Source organism: Ambystoma mexicanum, chromosome 5p (genome assembly GCF_040938575.1).
Source record: "Ambystoma mexicanum isolate Mex_15411 chromosome 5p, UKY_AmexF1_1, whole genome shotgun sequence".
Classification (NCBI taxonomy): domain Eukaryota; kingdom Metazoa; phylum Chordata; class Amphibia; order Caudata; family Ambystomatidae; genus Ambystoma; species Ambystoma mexicanum.
The window spans coordinates 663768767-663792573 of NC_090930.1; the positions used below are offsets into that span (position 1 = coordinate 663768767).

General features: G+C 44.2%; 1 protein-coding gene across 2 annotated transcripts in view; it reads right to left on the reverse strand.

The window, feature by feature from the left end:
* LOC138481120 (glycine receptor subunit alpha-4) overlaps positions 1-23807 on the reverse strand; it is a 1152059-nt gene that overhangs the window by 541881 nt on the left and 586371 nt on the right. For both annotated transcript variants that reach the window (XM_069613038.1, XM_069613039.1), the window contains exon 3: positions 5823-5890. In XM_069613038.1, the coding sequence (XP_069469139.1) occupies positions 5823-5890 (68 nt within the window). The remainder of the gene's footprint in view (positions 1-5822; positions 5891-23807) is intronic.

A 23807-nucleotide genomic window follows, 5' to 3' on the forward strand; every position in this document is an offset into this window, starting at 1 on the left:
GGATTATGCGGCACCCGCGAGTAGAACTCTTGATTGCACCGGCACCGTTATCAACGGTGCTGGTGCATCCATGCTCCCCACCCCCATTTGTGCCCTATGGGGCAGAATGGGGATCGGGAGCTCGGCATTACCGCCTCCCGCGAATGGGCAATTACCAGCCCCTTCATCTCATAATGGGACGGTTGTTGCCCAATCGTGGGAGTCGGTGCCGGTAGAGAGCATGGCAGTAGCAGTGCCTGCCACACAGGCACTGCTACCTCCATGCTTGTATTTAGGCCCAAATGTGTAAGTAAATCATCAGCCTCATACCTGTTGCTTAAAAAAGAGGATAACTGGACGAAATCTGACATTTTACAAGAATTGCCCATATGCACTGAGTATCTTTCATTCAAGTTCTATTTATGAAGGATGACCCTCGAATTGTAGATGAATTTCAAATAAATATAAATGAAATCATCTTCATCCCAATTAACTGAAATAGTTGCAGTTCAACAAATCAAGCATTGGTTATTCGGCTCCTGTACCACCAGCTACCTTGAGTAACATATCCAATGCATGACAGCTGGTAGCACGTGGGTAATAGACCAAATAATATGAGTCTAGAATAAGCAGAGGTTGGTGGAAAAATATTGTTTGTGAATTATGTTGAACTGTAACAACATGCTCGGACAAACAAATAACCCCTAATCGGACTGGCCCTGGTGAACACCTGTGTTGGGAACAGGCATTTGAGTGAAGTTTGGCCTTTTTCAAGTGTATTAAAGGTGGGACAAACAAATAACACCTAATCGTACTGGCCCTGGTGAAAACCTGTGTTGGGAACAGGCATTTGACTGAAGGTTAGCCTTTTTCAAGTGTATTAAAGGTAGATGCACATTTTCGGATTTCTTTCATGACTACACCCCCTAACAGAACCTCCTCGGAATTCCCCTTTGTCTGTGCGTCTGCCAAACCCACCCACTCCCCTTTTTCCTCTCCTGACCTATAGCATAGAAGGGCCCTTTGAGCCCAGGCACACAGCACCTCTGTAACCATTGACCAAAATGTTTAGTTCTGGTCCAACTGCATCCATTAGGTGATCCTGGCAGGTAGCTCAAGCCGTACCTTTCCAATATCCTTATCAAAATATGAGGGAAATAATGGCTAGTTTGGGGTTCACACAAACAGTGGAGTGCTCTTCCTCACTCATCAATGGCTTGGAACATTCTGCCCCCATATTCTTAAAGGAAGTGTTAACGAATTTGTTCCTTAAAATATGCTGGCCACACTGTTCCACATCTGGAAGGGCAAGCCAGTCTGAGAATTTTAATGCACTGGATGGAGGGGATTAAACGTGGGTTCACCCATGTGTTCCAAACCTCTAAAGACTTAGGGATGGCATCTGCCAGGTCAATATACCCATAAAATGGGACCAGGTCCAGGAGAAAAACAACAGGCTATCTGAATGTGAATGACTGTGTGCACTAGGCAATCACCACAATTATTCCCCTGATGACAAGCTCACAGACCATATTTTGACTCGGTTAGGTGGCATTGGGTTATCCCTTTCACCAGGAGTCCCAGATGGTGAACTAAAGACACCTGTGTTTTCTTTTTGCCTCCATGAATGCCACAGTCCTGTGGTCACTGGATATAATATCCATAGCGTCAGTGTTTTGGCTAGTCTACAAATGGCTCAGTTTCAGAAGGCTGCCTGTAAAGTGTCCCTACACACCTAGCTTGACTACGGAATCAATATAGGAGATACCTAGTTTACATGCGCGAAGAAAGTTGTCTTGTTGTTATTATGTTGAAGTGTTTTTACAGAACTGTAATCAATCTTACATGTAAGCTTACTGCATTTGCAAATTAACAAGGGGGGTCCTGGGAGTCCCTCTTCCAGACATTAGTCCTGGTTACAAGAGACTTACCCAGAATCTTTAGCTCACTATCTTTCACAACGAAGAAATATCCCAAACATATCAGTCCTTGTCCTGCCCTGGGGCAGTCCAGCACCGAAATGCTAGGCAATTCTCCTCTGAACAAGAGCACCAACAGCATCCCCAGACACGTGTTTCGGTCTGGTTGGACCTCATCAGTAGGGAGGAGCTGTGCCTCTCTAAGAGTAGTGAGCAAGGGGTCCCAGGACCCCCCTTGTTAATTAGCTTACTGCATTTGTAACAAAGGAATGGATCGTAATTGTACAAATGCAAGTTTATAAATGCTAATAAAAAAGATTTTAAAATGCTTTCCTGCACAGGAAGGGAGACCCCACATCGTCCATAGCTATGCTGGTGGTCAGTCAAAATCTCGAAAACAAAATCTCGAATGACAAAAAGCCCGAAACAAAAATCTCAAAAAAAAAAAAAAATCGAATTTTTTATTTATTTATTTATATATGTTTTTGGGGTCAGGTAAGTAAAAAAAAGGGGTAAAATAAAAAAAAAATAAAAAAAAAATGGGGTTGGGGGGAACCCCCCCCATTTTGGAAAAAAACACATTGAAAAAAAAATTGGATATTTTTTTTTTCGGCCTTTTGTATTCGAGATTTTTGTTTTCGAGATTTTTTGATTCGGTATTATCACTATGAACCAGCTATGCTGGCATCCTATCCTCCCTTGGACACCTCTGCCAATCATTTCTTCTCTGCTGCTCTTACTGATACACTGATGTTCGCAGTCATTGAGGACATAGAGCCTCATTACGAGGCTGGTGGTAGCCGTGCCTGTAATATAGGCACGGCTGCCGCCAGTATTTTATTTTTTCCGGCTCACATAAATGGGCAATTACCGAGTCATTACGGCCTTGCCGGACCCGGTATTTGCCCATTCATGGGTGACGGGAAAAATTCTTCCCCATTCCCATTTGAGCCCCATGGGGTTCAATGGGAATGGGGAAGCCAGATGCTGTGCTCGCGGGTGCAACTCGAGCACAACTCGTAGTTTGCCGGTCCGAGAACTATGGTACCGGCAAGCTTACCGGTACCATAGTTCTCGGACCAGCAAACTTATAATGAGGCCCAATGGGTCACTATTGCTGGAAGTGGAAAGGAGAGGAGGGAACATGAGGGTTGAAGGAACATTCGGTTTTTCTTTTTACAAGATGTTTTCCTGCTGATGTATACAATTAATGAAAAGGGAGTGCATAGTGCCCACCTCTGGGCCCTTAGTAGAATCGCGGCTGTCTATCAAAATCCTACAAGGACCAACCGGTATTACAAAACAAGGCAGTTCCTCATAACCATGGCACAAAAACGTAAGGTGGACTTGAAGGAATTGTACATCTATAAATGTAAAAATGATTTCAGAACTTCTGCCTCACAATTCCAAAATTAGGAAACTAATAACAAGCCAGCATTGCAACCATGTCATTGATCTGGGTAGAGGACCTGGGAATTCAGTTCAACCCAGAATATTAATTCAGTTTCCTAACACATTTTAATAAAATGATGTAATAAGTAGCACTAATAGAAATTGTGATACCCACCGGTAACAGACTGGCGGCAAGAAATCTCTGTACGCATGTCCCTTACAGCTGAATTATTAATCAAACTGAAAAATAAACTTGGCAGTTTGTGTAGCACTGCTTACACAACCAACCTAATCAGATACCAGCATTCATGCATGGTAAAGGGAATTAAGGTTTACAATGATATTATTGTATGGATACGAATGTTGAAAACGTTTTTAAAAATAATAAAACAATGATTAGTAGAATAGTATACTTAGCATAAAAATAAATCGCGGGCAACCTGAAGAATAAAACACATACCTTTAATGTAACCTGGATAGCTTGTATACACGTACATTACTTAAATGAAGCGTTATCAGTTTGAACTTTAGTTGTTGCTTTGCAAACATGAATGTAAATTATTTCTGTGTATGTGTATTCTATGTCTGTTATTGTGCTATGTCACCCTACACAATGCTGAGCTGGTGAGCATTACTTGACACTTATTTACAAGACTAGTGTCATAGCCGGTGTACACGGGCCAAAGTGCAGGTTTTCATTGACACAGCAGGACCACTAGTATCCTAAGGCCCCCTCTAGGTGACAGTAGGTGAAGCTTTTTGAATTAGCATTGTCTCTATTTATCCTATGGCAGCAGCCCCCTCTAGCGGTGACAAGGGAAACTTCTGCATCAGGAAAACATACAGGGACAAACATACATCTTGCCTTTTATTATATTGTTAGATTAGATGTGTATGTTTCGTTTATTTGTTGTAAAAATAAATAATATAATTTAAAAACGGTTTCAATATTATATCCTCATGCAGATCATGTGCAAGGTCCTTATAAATGGATGTACATTTGACCCAATGTGAACAAGTGACCAACAGATTTTGAGCTTCAGGAAGTAGAGGAGCAGAGCAGGGTTTCTCCCCATTTTTTAATACTTTTCCTGAAGTACAATGGGCTTCATTACGAGCATGGAGGAAGCCGTGCCTATATGGCAGGCACGGATACCTTCATGCTTGCTACCGGCACCGCCTCCCATGATTGGGCAATAACCGGCCCATTACGAGATGATTCTCTCTGAACCACAGAATCTGCAGTTGGCGTCACTCTGGGATATGAATTTCCTCTCGAGGGCAATCTCTTTGGTATCTATGGCTTCACACTTTCAATTTATGAGCTAAAGCCATATTTTCCAGCTACCTCTGGCATGTGCACACAAGTCTCATACGTCTAGCATTCTATTGGGGCCATTCACCTCTACGTTTTACTCTGTTAGCATGACACAACTCCAAGCTCCCTCATACAGCAAGGATTGTGACAAGTGCCCTCGCAGCGTCTATTGACCGTGCAGCTTCATCTTAACATGTGTGCCCCTGCAGTCTTAGGGAACATTTGTTTCTATAGCATCTGTGAACCCCTCGTATGATTACACACTTGTATATCTGCACCCTTCAAGCTTAACTCCCATCCCAAGCAGTTCAATGCATCTTGAGACACATCTGCAAATGTCTGTACTATGTTCTGAAACTCAACCCTGCCTCGCTTAGTATTCCGGGCTGGGCAATCAAGTCCACATCTTGCATTATCTGATGCCCCTCTGGGAACAAGCAGCCACCACTTTGCTTCATATTAGGGCTCAAAACTGCCCGCAGAACCCTTGGCAAGCATAATACATTCTCAATCCAATGACTGTGCACATAGCTGGTATCCTAAGACGCAGCCAACCCCTTCTTAAGATTAATTTCAAGAACGTCCACACATGTGCCTGCAGATCCATGATATTAACCAATATCATGTTTTTCTAGCTTGTACATAGCACTTCATTCCAGAAGACTCTGCCTTCTAAGCACTGCAATAATATTAGTATCAGCCAACTTAATGGTCATCCATGACCTCTGAACGGTGAAGGGTTGAGTTGGCCTTGCTGGGATTCGAACTTGCAATGTGCAGCATTTCAGTGTCTACTGCTTAACCTGTATGCCATCTGCTCTGGCATTGCACGTATCGTTCAAGATGGTATAAAAAGCCTCCCCAGCCTCAATATTTCCAGAAATGCAGTACATTCTCACCCACCAGCAAATCCTTTCAACTCTCATCTCTTTTTCCAAAGTTAGGATCTGAAGGTGACCTAGGGAAAAGCTAGCAGGGTTGATCCTGGCCCAGAATCCATTGCGCCTCTGATTAGACTGTGGAAATAAACCAATACAAGCATTTCAGAAAACAGTCATTAAACCCCCCAGCCCCCGACCGCCCCATGCCTTGTGTAGCTTAGATGCCGGGGTTCCCTATGGTGGTGTGCTACTCCACATGCTGCATTTGATGCTGAATTGCAATAAGTCAGTTCATAAGGAAGGCTAACAGAAATCTATATGTTAAAATCTTACCATTGTAGTTTCTGTCACCGAGCCAAAACTGTTAATGAAAATGTTGCATGTCACGTTGACTGGCGGGCCTGCAATACAACATATTCAACACAAGAAATAAAAACTTTGAAACAAGCAAGAAAAGTTGCACATGAATTTTATCTCCTCTTTTCAAATAAATCAGCAGTATCTTTATATTTGCAACATTTCTTTTAGAACCCATTTTGCCAACAACTCCTGTAAGTTCTGAATCTCAAACAAGAGAAAAGTTGAGCTGACTGTACATATGGGAGGGAGAAGAGATGCGGCAAAGTTAAGAGGGGAGTAGTGAGGAGACAAGAGGAGCAAAGGAAGAAGAGAGTGATTAAGGACGAAAAGGGGAAGAAAAGAAGGGGGGGCAGGGAAAGAAGGGAGGACAGGAAAGGTAGCCAGAAGAAAAGTGAAGAGAGTAAACATTTGGAGAGTAGAGGTGAGGAGGAAAACAAGACAAACATAAACATTTAGGATAGGAAAGGCCGGGAGATGATGGGAAAGGAAGGAGGAGGAGAAAAGAAAACAATAGAAGATTGGAGGGAAGAGGAGAAAAGCAGGGAAAAGGAAAAGAGAGAATATGGGACAGGAGAAAAGATGGGGGGGTGAGAAGGGCAGAGGAGTGGAGGATATGGGAGGCGAGAGGAAAAGATGACAGGGAATGGGGTTGGGGCGACACCTTTGAAAGTTCTGCACAGCACAGCTCCATACAGTTCAGTTCAGCAGTTTTTAAGGCATCGCGTAGGGCTCAGACACAATATTAGAATGTGTTTTCCACAGAGCAGAAGGAGTGAAATGATTACGAATATGTGAAATGGATCCGTTTATTAGCACATGTGGCAACCCTTCACACCGACAAGTAGACTGCACAGAGGTAACATTAGCTATGCCTTTTTTTCTGATGTATTTGAGAATAAGCCATCTGAGCCAAGACACACAATGCCACAGCACCACTCACTAGCCCACACCGGAATTTCGCCGGCAGTTCAGAACCACATGAGCATGACATTGTGGGTATGCAAATTAGCCCAAATGTAAGCCTTTCACTCCAGAAATATGAATTTGCCTATTTGGAGAATCTCTTCGAACATTGTTAACAGTGGTAATTCAAATGAAGGCTGAATTCTGTCATTATAAAGAGGTGTGCAGCATTGAATCGTTATGGCAGAATCATGAAGAGTCACTGTATGCCCATTGGGTATTTGATATCTTGTGCACCAGCAAAACAGACATAGTGCCTCTTTATCAGTTTAGCGGTGTGGTAAAAAACAGCAATAACGGGGCAGTGATTCTGTTACCGTTGCATTACCGCACCGCCGTACTTCAGGTTTTGCAGTGAGGTGGTGGATTTTCCTCCAGCCAAAAGCTGGAGAGAAATCTGCCACCTTCCGCCAGTGGTCAATCCACTGAAATCCCCATGCACTCCAGAAAATAAGGACTAACACCTCCTACAACCACTTGTAATCCCACGATAAAACCACAGGACCAAGTGGTGGTTACAGTAAATCCATTTGGCGGGATTCCAGCAAATTTACCGCCAGAATATCACCATACTCATAATCAGTGCCATACATCGTACCACAACTTCGAGCATTTATTGGGAAGTGAAAGGGCCTGGACCCTGAAGCAGATACCAGGCTTCAATAGTGACACATATGGATAGAGCAATGGTTTATTGTACTTGGAAGCAGCTTATGCCCAAAAATGCTCTTCAGAGGCTCGGTGGTTAGAGGTTGGCAGCTGGGTAAACAAGCAAAACAATCCAACCTGGCAGCGTGCATTGAAATATATCAAGCATGAATTCACCTGAAAGTACGCAAATGAAACATGTTACCAAGGTTCATAAGAAGCTATCATCACCACATAATAACATGCAGGAAAATTATACACAGCCATCAGAGTGATACACAAAATGCAAAACTGGGAGGTACCACTTTTGAAAAACACACAATGTTGACTTTGGTTGATACGGCCCAAAGAGTGTTTTTCAGGTAACCACAATTGCTTTAGCCGTCAGAGAGTTCCAAAAGGGGGACACACGCCCAACAAACGCGCTCTCTTGGTGCTAGGGTGTGCTACACTATTGGACGGGTTCACCTGCTGAACGGCATCACAAGTACCCATGGTCCTTTTGTAGCAAAATGTTCTCTGCAGGCGGCTAGTTACTGAAGGTCCGTGTCGGTTTCTCACTACAGGGTACTTACGGTGCTTAGATTCATGACAAGCACTACGGGCTTAGAGTTATTATTATTATTTTTTATTATTTTATCATTTATTTTTTGTTTCGCACCACATGCCCATCGGCCTTAGGGCACACAAGTATCAATGCGTACGCAGACAGGACAAAGACAAGGAAAATCAGGGGGGTCAAGATATGGGGGAGATCAACTTTAAAAATGGATTCTCCTCAACCTGGTTTAACATTAAACAAGTGGGTTTTAGCAGATCTCTTGAATTCTATCAGAGATTGGGAAGCTCTCAGTGCAAGCGGTAGAGCATTCCACTCTTTTGGTGCCTGAATGTCAAAACTGACTACCACAAATGTAGTCAACTTAAAACATGGTTGCATCCATTTGCAGTTATTGTTGGTACGCAGGTTCTAACTTGACTGGTTCACGGACAGATGGTCTGTGAAATATTGGGGGGCGTGAAGGTTCAACATTTATAGGAAAGTGACAGAAGGTGTGGGTAATCCTATGACTGTCCGGCAGCCAGTGTAAAGCCCTTCTGGAAGTGATTTAGTCACAAAAGAAAGAGTTCATATCAGGCATGCACTATTTCCTCTCCACTGGTGTGCAACATGGCAGCACATTTTGATCATCCTGAATTCCCACATTGGGAATTTTCATTGTGGAATGAATTGGCGGGACCCACATAGACTGTTCACTCACATGTGGGTGAATGAAAGGGCATTGTACTGATAGCAGGCTTCAAGCCCTCCACCCACATGCGTGATCACATTTCAAAGGATTTACAAGATACTTTCTCTGAAAAACTGCATTTTCAATTCTACTCTTAATGAAGGTATATAAAGCAAAATGAACATAGCAACAAAAACTGTAGGCAACAAAAAACAGAACTTGCCTATTTGACCCCTACTCTTGCATTTCATTTGTCCAAGATCATGGAAAATGAGGACCAATACATGTGCATGTGGGAGTACAAACCTTTTGAGAACAAGGGAGGTTCTCCTATTTTGCCTGACCACACCTCAGGACATGTCTAAAACTGAAGATACTTAGAAGCGGGGGGGTTTAACTGTCTTTATCTAGCAGCTCAACATGAATAGTGTTCCACACAATTCAGGCAGCAGTCTGTTACGTGAAGTTGTCTTGCTTTTTGATTGAGTTTCAAAGGTATTCATTGGGTCTCATTACAAGTGTGGCGGTCCAGCAATGAGGGTGTCAGTCGCACCGTACTGGCACCCTTTCCGGACCACCACACTACAACTCTGCAGGCAGTGGACGTTGCGGCCGAAAGGTCTGACTTGCCAGGCGCAACGGCATTCACCCGCAAAACTTTCATGGAAGCAGAGGCACCGTTAGCAACGGTGCCGGTGCTTCCATCTCCCCACTCACACGGATTCCTATGGCACACCACGGGGATAACATTTTACGGCACCTGACATGCTGGGCCGCCGGGACTTGTAATGTCCCGGTGGCACCGAGATATCAGGCACCGGAAACATTTTACGACTCTGGCAGCAAACCACTGGTCGCACCAGTGGGTTACCGCCGGACTCATACTAAGGCCCAATTTCCTCGTAGAGTCTGCAGAGCAACAGCAGGTGCCAGAGTTAATACTACTAGAATTAAGGGTGCTGGAGTGGCTCCTCCAGAGAAGGCCCCTCTGGTAAAGTGAATTGAGGCAAGCACAAATTCCAGTTCTTCCAACTGGTGCTGGTTAATTTCCCCAGAGATGTCAAAAGAAAAACATTTCTCTCTCCTATGATCATTAGTATTCCTCTATATGGGAGGGCCATTGAGGTCTTAAGGCGACAAACAGAAAAGCTGTCGTTTGGTGGCTTTGAAGCCTCCAGCTAGGATCCAAATGAGGGTATCTCCTCAGAGGAGTGTCCTGCTTGCATTGCAGCAATTACCAGAGTGCACTGCTCTGAGAGGAATTGCTGCAGGTCATACCTACAAATGCCAGGAGTCTTCATGACAGTGGAAATGATCTTCATTTTTATGGCCAATAAGTTCAGGGTGGTTTTAGTGATTTGTTTACCTTGAGTTTGACCAAGCATCCACTTTGTATGGTGGTAGGACCCTGATATGATCTGAATAAGGGACATCTGAAGTCATTATAACATGAGCCATTATGAATTGAATTAAAACATCAGTGTTCTGAGGTCGTGTTGTGCTTCAGTAGACTTTCTTGATTCATAATATACTTGCCACGGCCCTTATAATTTATTACAGATAGGGTCAAAGTTGTCCATATACCTCTAAAAAGTATTAGACCATCTTCCTAGTGGCATTGGAATCTTAAAGGAAGATAGCACGAGGAAGCTACTACACAATTGTGCATATTTGAGCCTCCATGTACCTTTGTACCTGAAATGTGTCAATTTCACCTTGCAGCTGCTATTGTGTCTTTGGACTTTGCTTTATGAATGGTAGTGATTTTGTTACTCCCTTCCTGCGCAAGATGTCAGCCTAGGAGTAACTACTGACACCACTTTATAATTTCAGAGCATGTTTAGAACATTTGTTTGTTTAGACTCGCACAGTTTCTTACACTGAACTCTTCACTTTGTGTTATAAAATTCAAATGAAACCTAAACATATCAGGAGAGTACACCTTTGTAGATTTAATTCGGCCACACCAACATTTCTTCAATAATCCTCATTAATAAATGTGGAAAACCATAATTTAAAATCTTCAGTGCTAACCCCGACCTGGGTGCATCCCTGCTGTAGTGGCCAAAGCATATCGTGTTCTATATATATGTGTGCTTCAATGCGTCTTTTGTGCTAGATGGAATTATAATAATGATCTCAGACCAAATAATCGGACAGACTCAAAGAATATTGCTACTTTATTATCAATGGAATAAAGCAGGGTCAACTGGCTGACATCGGACTGATGCATGCACTCTCACACAGAAGCTTGATTACATGGAGGTTTTATACCAAATTATGCATCATCTACGTGGCAAAATACAAAACCTATTAAGGGAAGGGATTGGTGAAGGGAACATATCTACTTATAGAACATATAAGGATTTGTGCATCATTGGCTACCACTTATCTGTAGGGCATGCCTTGACCTACCTCTAAATACGTATGGTACTGATTATAGTGGACAAAACAACAATGGATTGGCCTTTGCAACATTGTGTGTTAGGTTCTCCCCCAACCCCACCGAATGGTTGTCATATTATCCCAACCGTGGACTTTTGGCTCCTTAGCAGCAAATACATGAAATGAAACCTAGGTGTTTGAATCCCATCAGACTACTCCACATTTTTCCAATTAGTCCATCATGTCTCAACGTTAGGCCATCATCCAAATTCTTCCGTTTGTAGTTGACCTTGTGTCTGCTCAACGCTCTAGAACATTCAAGGGAGTGTGAGCACACCACTATGTTAGCTTAAGGCTCTAATGAATAGCCTTTGGTTTCGACTTCTGAGTCACATGTGAAGAGACAACAAATTTGTCAATTTCAACCTTTCATTTACTGCTATTTGATTTAATTATGCAGGTTGCTGTTGCTCCTCTTGGCTTCTAGAGACGTGCACACTCTATCTCATATGAACTTTGTGCACTTTAATTGACCAACAGTTTGGCTCTCACAGATGTTTTCCTCTTCTTCCATGTATGAAGAATGCCCCACAGTCAGAGCTTATTCATGTACTCTGTTTGTGCTCTGTGATTATTCTTTGAAAGTAGCATCTTCGCTCTGGGTCAACCTTGACTCCTCGTTGGCTTTGCACACAGAGCTGTTTTCATGCGTCTCCTGGTTTTTACAGCCTCGGCCTGTCTCTGAGGTAGCTTAGGTGAAATCATTTTAAGCCAGCGTCCATTTTCTTAATATGGCCGTCCTTGCCATGTTATATATTCCTCTATAGCAAGCATCTGTACGTTTTCTTTCTGCCTTGCATTAGATCGTATTTATAGTCATTGGTCAGTAAGTTACTTTATCTTCTTTAGCTCCATGATTACTTTAGCTTTAGGTACATGTTACTCTTAGTGCTTTAATTACACCATTACTTAGTATTTTTCAGCATAGGTTCAAAAATCTTCATGACATCACTTTGTTCTCATCAGATTTCACTTTAACATGCGTCCGTAATGTCCACAAGTGCATTCTGACATCTTAGCAGGCAACACCCTTTGATGTAGCATTCTTCTATTCAACATCCTTCCAGATTTTTAGTGCTAGGGTGCCTTCTGTATGGCTTTCTGAGTGCATAACGTCTCTCATACACTCGATGCGGTATAGGAACGATGCAAGGGGTTCCATTTATGGCTTTTCCCAGACTGTCCCAATATGCCACCGGTGAGCGGGTGGGAACTGGGAGGATAGTGTCTTCCTGCTCCTCTACAAACACTTTGAAATTGGCTGGAGGCACTTGGCCCTTAACTTACAGCATGTGGTACATTTTGTTACACTGTCTCACAGGGGCTATAGGAACGTAGATCTCAAGTTCCACCATGCAACACTTCCTGTTGCACTCATCTTCTTAATGGCTTTGGGATTCTATACCTCAAGTTCTAGCATGCAGCATTCTTACTATACCCTCTTGCTTAAGGGCTTTGACGAATGGGGACCTCACATTCCAGCATGCAGCAATTTAGCATTACTCTGTTTCACAATGTCTGTCAGAAACCATCCTGCAAGTTGCAGCATGTAGTCTCCATCCTCTCAATCTCTTGCTTCTATTTCCTTATTAGAGATTGCCTTCAGTATCTCCCCAGTGTGCCATGACCTATCTGCCAGTTCTCATCCTCTGCATTGTCAGAAATCTGTGAGCCTCTACCTCACTCAGGTCCGACCCACCTCCATAACGACTTTTCATTGTTCAGTTGCTCTTGCTCCTCTCCTTTGCTGGACATCTTCTGTCACCTCTGCCTGGTTGCGGCAACCAGTCTTCCAGTTCAAACCTTTCAAGTTTGACCCTCCTCTGCTGTGGCCCACTCTCCTCATCTTTACGGTGTCTCTGCATTTCATCCTTGCACACTGGACAGGGCTTTTGTGCCATAAATGCAGTTTCCTTCCTCTCATTGCTGACTTGGTGTAACCGTTCACAGCTTAATTCTCCTGGTCTAAATGATAATGTTTCTAGGACTTACACTTGTCTCTTCTCCTTCAACTCCTTCCTTCCTCCACCTCTATTTGCTTCTTCTGTCCTTTTTCTAGCCCGATGTCCACAATCTGTGACACGTGTCTCTGGGCCTGGCACAACAACTATTGGTTCTGTGTTGCTGTCAGCACTTCATCACAGTGTATTCAATGGTTCTATGGCACATTATCCAAAACGATATTCAAGCACTTTACTTTTAGGAAAAGGTAGACAGTGACTCACCTGAAAGGAATGTTTACAGACCCGGTAGATGACCCTTGAGACCTCTTGGGCTTTTTACATTTGCAGCATTTGCTATGGTTAGTTGATGAGTATTTCCTCTATGTTTGTATGGTAATGCAATGGGCATGAGGCAGTTTGCCTGAAGATAATCTGTGATGTAGTCATGCAGAATTTGGGATTATAGCAAGCAGACACTCCACCGACGCGCAGTAAGGTGTTTCCTAAAAACATACAGTATTTATAATCAAACCAGGCATGATCATTACTGCTAAGTGTGCACTGGCAATGTGTTCCATAGGCAAACAGCCAGCTCTCAGAAAAGGCAGCCTGCCCGTGGCGTTCTCTCAAATATAGAGGCTATCAGAAAGCGCGTCAGACTCACTGAGATGCACCGCGGAGATCCTCATTTCTAAATCAGAGGAGGATGTCCTTGTCCTTGGAAAGCAATACACACTGTGCAGGGGGCTCTGAATTGAATTTGCTTCACAGCAGGACGCTTATGTAGAGACCACAGAGCTGGAGAAATGTGTACCTTTACAAAAGATTTAGTCTGCCACCCACTGTTCCATTCTGGATGAAGGAAAGTCCTTTAAAGGCGTACTGCTGTAAGCCTTGATTCAGCAAACTTGCTGGAGCAGACAGGGCTGGCTAAAGCTAGTACAGTGATGATGACCACGCTCTGTTAAAATGATACGCATGGATACACTCTTTTCAACATTCTTAAGTAAAATTATCAGGCATTATCAATGGCATAGATCTGTGGTGGTACTGATGGAATAGTTGACATTGTTTAGAGCAGGGGTCGGTAAACTGGGGCTCCCCAGATGTTTTGGACAATGACTCCCTTCACCCACCTCTATTGATTAGGCTAGTCCGGGCTAATGGGAATTGTAGACCAAAACATATGGAGAGCCAACGGTTGCAGACCGTTGGTTTAGAAGAAGAGAAAGAGGATAAGCTTGATCTTGAAGGTGTCCAATGTTACTTGATTTTAGTCCATCATTGGACGTAATTGGTCGAGGTTATTGAAAAAGGAGGCAAAATACAGATTAGTGCAATGCTTGCTGCCCTAGCAGAGCATGATGTGTGCATCATCAGCAAAGTTAGAAAATCCCACACCAGCTAACGCAAGACCATTGATAAAGATAAAAACAATGTGAACAACAAATGGCTGAAGCAGGACCTGATGAATATCAATTGTCTCAAAGCACAATGCAAATGAGGAATGCCTGAAAACTCAAAAGACAGACTAGCAGGACACACATTTCGACGTGGTTATAATAATACAATCGACACATCAAAAGACAGCTATGTATTACTAATTGAGGAAGCAGCTAACAATTCACTGATAATGAAACTGTCCAATGATACAGGGAACCCTATTTTGCATGCATCAATTTACTGTTTGCATGTACCCTAAGACGCTCCAGACCTCCACACCTTAAGAAAGTGCAAATAACAGTCGTTGAAAACCAATAGGTATCTTCAGGGAAGCAAAGATTGTGTCACAATTCCTTTCTAGATCAGCAAGCGCATATTTTCCGCAAGATAGGTCATGGGGTATGCACGCCATTACCTCATAACGACTTTGGGGGTAACTGAAAAAAAGAAGGACATGGAATTACCCCTTTTTTTCAGTCTACCTTATTATGAGTTGCAAATCCTTATGTAAGTAACACCTGAAGGTATTACCAACAATACAATGGAGTAATTACCTCTGGTGGTATTTCTTCAAAAGGTAATTCCTCCATTCACCATTGATGTCATAAATGGGGAGAATTCTGTCTCCCCCTTTACCGCCTCTCTATCCATGCCCCTGTATCATCTGCAACAGGTCCCTTGCTGGCCGTGTACACTGCGGTGACAGGACAGATTATGGTAAGGAAGCAGTGAAAGGTTGACCAGCTCCTAATCAGCGCACTCCTTAAGATACCCATCAAAGAGTGTATCTTCCTGCATCTACCTCTTTTAGAGCATGGTTCCCCCAAATTCAGCTGATATTGTCACTGTCAGTTTCCACTTAGTCTGAACCAATCTATAAAATCCGGCCAATCTGACAACCCATAATTATGAACTCTAATTGAAGGAACCATAGAAAATTGCTGACTGAAATTGGTCTTATGGCTGACTGCTGCAGTCTCCAATGGGGGAATTATTTGGCTGTGTGATTCCTGGTATATTGCCCAAACCTCCCATTATTCCTCACTCAATTCACACTGCCAGTGTCCATACATTCGTAACCACCTTCAACATGTTGCCTTCTCCCGAAACCCATGATCATAAACACTGGTTCCAGGAAGGAGAACCTTTGTTTCAAATAGACCCTTTGGCTTATGGGACACAGGTGGAGGGCACTGTAAATAAGAATACTGCAATCAAAACCTCACAAATACTGCAACATAGAGAGTGTATTGTGTATTTCTGAGGCTACACGTGTGCAGAAGGGAGATACAAGAATGTCTCCTTTCAGGCATACAACGCTAATATAGAGGAGTCCATCAATGTGCTGTTCCAGGTCTACAAGGGACCTGTGGCACATAGATCAGCACAACATGCTCCTGTTAATGCTTATGACCTCTTGCAATCTGACCTTTTTTAGGGAAAAAATGGATCCCTATGGGCAAACATCACATCCATTGGCACACCCAAGGACATCATCTGCCTGCGATCACCATCCTTCTTAACGCAATTTAGCAGGTTCACCCATGATCATGAGAATAAAAGCAGAAAGATCCTAGTTTCCCACAAATTGTTGACTTACTAACCAACCTTTGCAGTGTGAAGGTCTCCAGTCTCTTAGATGTCTCCCTACCCTCTAGTATCACAAACTTCAATCAAAATTGTTGGCTCCAGAACATGTGATAACTGTTCCAATGTAGACACAGGTGAACTGATTTGAACTGAGGTTGGTTCTCAATTGCAATGAGTTTGACCAGTTTGACCATATCACACCTTTTCCACCATCAATGTAAAAGCTTTCAGCGAGATCTACCTTTCCCCGTTGAAAGGCAGATGCTTTGAGGTTTAGTTGTGTTAAAATAGAATTACATTATGATTAGCATGTAGCATGGAATCCATATTAGAATTTTGCTCCAGATAAGAAATGATGGCACAAAGCAGCTAAGGATTTAATGAGGGAAAAGTAAATCAAGATCAAACCCTTGTTTTTGCGCTTGAGAGAATAGAAAATCACATAGAAGAACATTTTGCACCTAGAAACACTTCTGTACAGGCGAATTACAAATGCTGCATCATATGATATCACACGGTATTATCCAGAGCGGGACCGATGTTGGAATTTTATGTTTTAGGCTAGAGAATGGGATAGGGTGGCCACGCGGACCGACAACTACAACCCACTTTGTAATGTAGAGCTAGAGAATTTATACTCTGGCTCCCCCAGTCACCCAAGTCCACCCATAGGTGAATAGCCTCCAATTCTGCCCAAAATGATCCAAGCAGGATAAATGCATGTCAGCAGGTGCAGCACTTAGACAAAATGAAGGAGAAACACAAATGGTCTGTTGACTCACTGTAAAGACTCGAGGGGGTGTCTGTACTCCTGCTCTCTATATGGCAGAGGAGAGGCACAGAGGACCCCAGCCAAGATTCTCTATTATTGGTAACGTAGTAGAGCAATCAAGGCTTAGCTCTCAGGAGGTGATGCAGGCTAGTTCTTAAGTACAGTGTAGTCCCCAAGCACCCACAAAGGAATGTCCACACACTGTATTAGTGAAAACACAGTCTTTATATAAGGAAGGGTCAAGGTTATATACACAATCACAATAACTCACTTTGTGCTCAGTTAATCTACAATGGCAAATATATATACACAGTTCTACATGGTACCACACTTACTATCAGATTTCATTAAAGTGCATCAACTGTACATTGGTCAAATGTCACACAAATCAATTAATAAAGGGAACTAACAATGTAGACATATGAGGAAAGCAGTTTGTTAGAACAATTGGCAGAATACTGAGCCCCTACCACCAGGCACAGTTCTGTATGAGGATACCCCCAACTGGGCAACCTGTAAATAAAGATATAAAACAAGCCCAGTCCATATATTGTTCAATAGGAGTCTTATTTCCTTCTAAAATAGTTCTACCGCACCAATGTACCTGGAATAGAAGAGTTCGACATCGGGTCATCGACAGATCCTTCTTGAGTGGCTCCCTTTAAGGCAGGAGCCACGGATCGTCGAGATCTCTCGAAGAAATGGTGAACAACAGCATCGAGGCAGTGGCTTCGGTCCTGGCGGTGCTCGTCGATGATCGGTCATGGACGTCCTGGGGAGATGAGGCGTGCGGGGCACCTCGACGACAATAGTTTGTTACCGCAGAGTCTATGAAGAACTTTGGCCCAGCAAGGGCGTTGAGTTGTCTGGTGTCTCTACGATCTTCCGGTGGCAGGAAACTCACCGGTGGATGCTCCTCGGCACGTCAACAGCCTCGACTTTCTCTGGCGGGTCAAAAGCGGTGAACGGTGCAGGAGAGAGCGTCCTTGGATTCAAAATGTCTTAATCAGGTGGGTCTTTGTGGCTCCGGTCATCACTGGCACGACGTCAAGCGGTCCCCGCTTCTGGGCAACACGGCTTCAAAGGGCCTCCAGCAGTCACAGCAAACCTTCGAACCGTGGTCGACGATGGTGGATGGAATGTCCAATGCTTCTCTTCATTCTCCTCGGCGGTCCCCGTCTCCGGTCAGCAGCCTGTCGAGGGTATGACTTCCAGGGAGCTTCTGCGAAGGTTAGCGGTCACGAAGTTCCCTCGTAGCTCAGGAAGAGGTCTCATAGCCAGGTCATCTCTCGGATCAGTCTGCGCGTCACGGTGGCTTTCAGATTGTGGTGAAGGTAACAGCGGTTAACCTTCTTCTTCGGGCTCAGTGGTCGAGATCAAGTATCAGTTTCGACATCAGCTTCTGAACGATTTCTAGCAGTGAGAGTCCCCCAGATATACTGTTTGGACTCTGATTCATTCTGCTGGGTCACACTCAGGCAACCAATCACTCAGAAGGGCATTCAGCAGTCAGGCAGCCAATCAGGTATACAGTGCATTCATGCCATTGTCCCCCCTCTCAGACACTCACAACAAGGAATGTGTATTGGGAAAAGTACCCAGCCATTCAGCACTACACACTGCATTCATACGAGTTTCGGGCAGGGCTGTCTCAGTTTTTGTGTCACATACCAGAAACTAGACACTCACAACAAGAAGTGCATATTGGTAATCCACTCCATTAACCCAGGTCCCACCCACAGGGTGTACCCACGAAATACAGTCACTGGGAAGGCTCCAGCCAGTCTGGCCTGGCCTTCCCCACAATACCATATATGTAACTTCCACCCAACACCAGTTAGATGGAAGGGACAGAGGCAGGACTTCCCAGGACTTTGGGAAAAAACAAGGGAACAGGCAATCGAAAGCGAGAAGCCACAGGGACCATCTTGTTTCCTATCAGGAAACACTTAATTCCAATGGCAGTGTCTGGGTACCCCCAAAATGGAGGATACTCAGAGCACCTGTCAAATTCAGCGTGGAGCTGCCACCAGCCCATACCCTGCTATGTGGGCCGCACACAGGTGCCCAAACACATTCTCTAGGGGCACAGGGTTGCACCCCCACCCATGGGTGCCATAAGGGTATCCCAAGGGTCTGTACACCAAACCAAAAATAGATAGGAAGAGCAGCACTGCCAGGAGTCCCACATGGACGCCTGGGCCGAACAAAATACAGAACACATATGAGAAAGTACTACAGGACAAGGACAGGAAGGCCCTGTCCCTCCAATGCATTTCCAGCATCACACTCACTACTGCAGTCATCCCAGAAGCAGGTTTTGCCTGTTGGTACAATTGGTTTGCTCCAATACTCAGATAGGTGAGTGAGGCTTGCAGTACTGTTCACAAGCCGCACATGGTGAAGCTTGCAGAGCTATTTGTTTTTGAGTGTTCCGAAATGTAACCAGGTCATACAGGGAACAAGAAGCCTGTTTGGCCAGTTGTCAACAATGATCATAGCCTGCGGTCTAGATCCAAGATGGCGGATGAGGCTGAACGGTGGGGTGCTGGCTGCCAGGCTAGTGATTGTACATGTCGAATCTGTAGTCCCAACATGTAGTGCTCAATCCAACAGCGATGTTTAATTTTCTACAAACCTAAGGTCCCCACTCTATTAAATATTCAGAAACCCACAATGAAGGTCTTCAGAATGAGGGGGTGTGTCAGAGTAGCGAAGTAGGTGTCTTATGGAGAGGAGTGGAGGTAGGAGGCCGATGCATGAGCAGATGGGGAGAAAGCAGAAAGGAGGTGGAAGGAGGAGTGAACAGGCGACAGTTGAGTAAGAAGGTAAAAAGAGCAGTGGAGAGCTGGTGAAAAGTGGCAGTGGTAGGTAGCGTGGAAGAATTCCTAAAACCAGAGGATGGAAGGGAAGAATAAGAGGTTGAATGAGAAGTGGCATGAACTTCTGGTTATGAATGGTGAGTTGAAGGAATGAGCCACATCGTGTGGATGAAGAGTTGAGTGTTGAGGAGGAAGGGGAAGACACCATAGAGAGGGAAGAAGAAGGACAGAAGTTTGGGGAGGGAAGAGTAGGAGAAAGATAGAACATTGATCCCACAACATTTTATCAAGTGAGGCAATAGCTTGGCTGTCAGCTGAATGCCAGGAAAAAGCAGATAGAGGGAGATGCCAAGGTTGGACATTTGTTTAAGAGTCTGATGGTCAACACCCATGAAGTGGACCTAGTGAACCAGATGTCGAATGAAAGCAAGGCAGCAACGTGACTAGAGCCACCTAAGCCATTAAAGACCCTTCATGACTGTCAAGAAAGAAGTATGGAGACACATAAAGCCCCATCGGCTGTAAGTGAATGTGTGCCACCAAGAGGGAAGATTGACTCAAGAAGGAAAGGGGGGGCTGTATTTTGGACTCTGGCACTAAGATAATTTATTTTTCTTTGCACCTGCTATTGGGAACATCAACCCAGAGACCTAATTTAAGCCTAATCCACTGCTATTTTGATTATTGATAAATCCCTGTGACCTCACTTCCTGCCTTTGTGTTGTCTGTTGGTCCCATTGCCATGACAGGGACATTTGTTTATTTTCTAAGAGAACACTAGAGAGACACTGACAGAGAAAACAACTGATCATAGGGGGAACTCCTGTTTTTTCTTGGGAGAACAGAACATCATTGAGAGAGAGGCACTCGGTCTACGGGAGATAAAACAGAAACTCATTGGTCCTCATTACAAGTTTGCCAGTCTGGTAACTACGGTACCAGTAAGCTTGCCGCTATCATGGTTGCTGGACCGCTAAACTACGAGTTGTACTTGTGGGTGCCTTTTCACCGACCAGGTCAGACATGACGGGCGTACCGGCACCCACGAGCAGAGCATGTCGAATTTCACGAATGGTGCCGGTGCATCTGACCTCACCATTCCCTGTGGGGCTCAGATGGGAATGGGAAGCATTTTATTCCAGTGCCCGCAAATCGGCAATTACCGCATCCGGTGGGGCCGTAATGACCCAGTAATTGCCCATTTGCGGTTGCCGGAAAAATGTGTATGTTTGGTAGCAACCTGACAGTTTTACCGCAAAGGCTACTGCCAAACTTGTAATGAGGCCCATTGAGAGCATTACTTCATGTGTTTCCTGAAAGAAAAGAAAATCACAGGGAGTAAAACATGCATTTCCTAAAACAACTGTAAAAACGCATCTAATTATATTAGCATCAAACGTCCCTCAGAGGTTTGGCGGATTTGCCTAGTGTCTGATTGGCCATCACAAACCCACAGAAAGTTAATGTAATTCTCGAACTCCAGCTTCCAACTTAACCTGGCGTTTAAGCCAGAAAGAAATAACACAGGTGGGTCTGCATCGTACCTAAACTCCCCTTTAGAACATTCAATGGGCTTGCTGGTTGATTTTTGAGGAGTTGTACTTCTCCCCTCCCAAACAAACCATCAGAAACCCTGAGATTTGGGCAACATAGTAGCCAATATCATGTCTTCCAGGTATCTCTACGGCATGAGAAATGGTTAAAAATGAACCACCAACCGTGAATTATGAAGCAACGTTATATTATTGATGATTCAGGGCTGAGAAGTGAATCTTAACACACTTTACTGAATATCGGGTAAGAGCATTTCAGTCCAAGGGCCTCATTACACGGATGGCGGTGAACCATGGTAAAATACCGGCACCGCCTTGGTGGAAAGGGGAATTACCGCCCTATTCCAAGGTTGGCGGGGCGGTAATTCCCCCTTCCACCATTGCCCTTCCCCATTCCCATTTTTGCCCCATAGGGCTCTATGCGAATGGGGAAGGCGCTAATTACCGTACCGCAAATTGCGGTACTGTAATTAGCTCCACTGGTCCCTTTGCGGGTTGGTTTTTAACGCCTGCAAAAAGCTGGCGTTAAATTCCCCAACCCGCAAAGGGACCTCGTAGTAAGGCGGTAAGGATTTACCGGTACCGGTAAAATACCTGTACCGGTAAACCCTTACGGCCATCCGTGTAATGAGGCCCCAAGTCTTGTCGGCTAATATCATTGGAACTCTTGACACTATCAAGCACAAAGGGCTTCTTCAGAGGCTTGTGGTTTTGGCCCTTAATTCAATTTCACAGCAGCACCCACTATTTTAGTTGGGCTGCTCATTGTCCATTCTCCAGTGCTACAAACATCAAGGGCGGAGAACATCAATGATCGCACCTCTCAATACTTTCAACAAGTATCCAGCAGCCCAAGGATGCTTACCGAGTCTCACAGCACCGGCTTCCCGGAGTATAGAGACTGCACCCAGATTCACCCAAAGCTGAAGCGGGGATCTTCACTGCATGACAATGCACCTAATGGCGATTCAAGCCTGGAAGCAGAAAACCTCAAAAAGAGTCCTTGCTCCTGGGCACAGTGCACTGTCCACCTCTGTCAGGTCTGGCTCTCTGGGTCCACCTCCGAAGTCTATGCAGAATGCCAATGCCTTCATAATGCTGTTCAGCAGTGATCATAGATTTTAACATTCATCGTGACTAAACTCCCGGAAAGCATTGGTCTACCCCCTGAAGTAATAACACCCCAAGTGGATCACAGCAACAGTATCCATTCAAGGTTCCCAGAGACAACTCTATTGTTGATTTATTTCATGCATTTATGTCATTGAATGAATGTGCTAATGGTTTAATATAAACTAGTTCACATGTTAATTCAGATATTAAGTCATATATCATTCAGATGCCATCCATACGCTAAAGTAAAGGCTTGTATAATGTGATACAACCTTAAACATCCCAGAACCTTTACATTAATCATAGCATCTAACCAATATAATACAAAAACAAGCAGAGTATGAATGTTGCTCTGTGCGTCCTACTGTGCAATCATTTCCTAATCATGGTTTCTCTTATTGGATGCCAAAACTTTAACATACACAATATTAATGAAACCTGTCTGCCAGACATAATGCTGTGCCAAAAACATTCACTTTGTAGAAAATCTATATTATTGACGAACCTGTCCAAATAGATTTGTCCTTCGTTATCTAGATGCTCCCAATATCTTAATAGACGTGTCAACGTCCGAATCGCAGTTACTTTTTTCGCATAAGCAACACATGCTGATGGAGCGAGGAATGCGAGCACTGGTGCCCATCAGAAATGCAAACCTCAGAGTAAGAAGGCTCTCCATTTGCGCCTGATAAGCTACCTTGTCAGGACTGCCCACCATATAACTCTCTCCATCCAGTAGACCGGAAACAATGAGTATTGCAGAAAACATTTAGAATGTACTCCACGTGCAGCTTCGAAAGGAGGCTGGTTTAGTGAACATTTAGAAAGAAATGTAGACGTATCTCTTGCACTTTGCATAAGGAGATCTGGGACCTAGGGCCTCTTTTCTTGGGGAAGGAAACATATATGAAACATAAATGAAATGGGAACATGAATCTGCCGTGCTTTGCGCCTGCGCATGGTGAGGGGCACCACCCAGGTATCAACTGCACGTGCCCTAGTGTGCTCTGACTGCTCTCTCGCATGCGCAGCAGGTGCAGCCAGGTTGCCCATGCCGTGCCGACCTGCCAAGACAGTGCTCTCTCAGCTGCAGCGACGATGAGGCAAGCTGCCGCCTGCATCCGTTCCGGGACCAGTTGAAGTTCCACAAAAACTCAACAAGGTATATGCTGCGGCTGGGATTAAATTAATAGCTCACCTTTCTGCTATTTATTGAATATGGGTAATATATGCCAACAGACACACTTTTAACCAGTCGCTAATATCTATAAACTGCAACGCGTCCAATATATCACGAACCCTTTCACCAAGAGACAGAATCATTGTGCCATTTGCAAGGGGCATTGAGAGCAAGCATGGAAAAGGACAACCTCACAATCCTAGGCGTAGACAGGGTAGGGGCTGAGCAGGCAAGGCCCACCCAAAATCTGTACT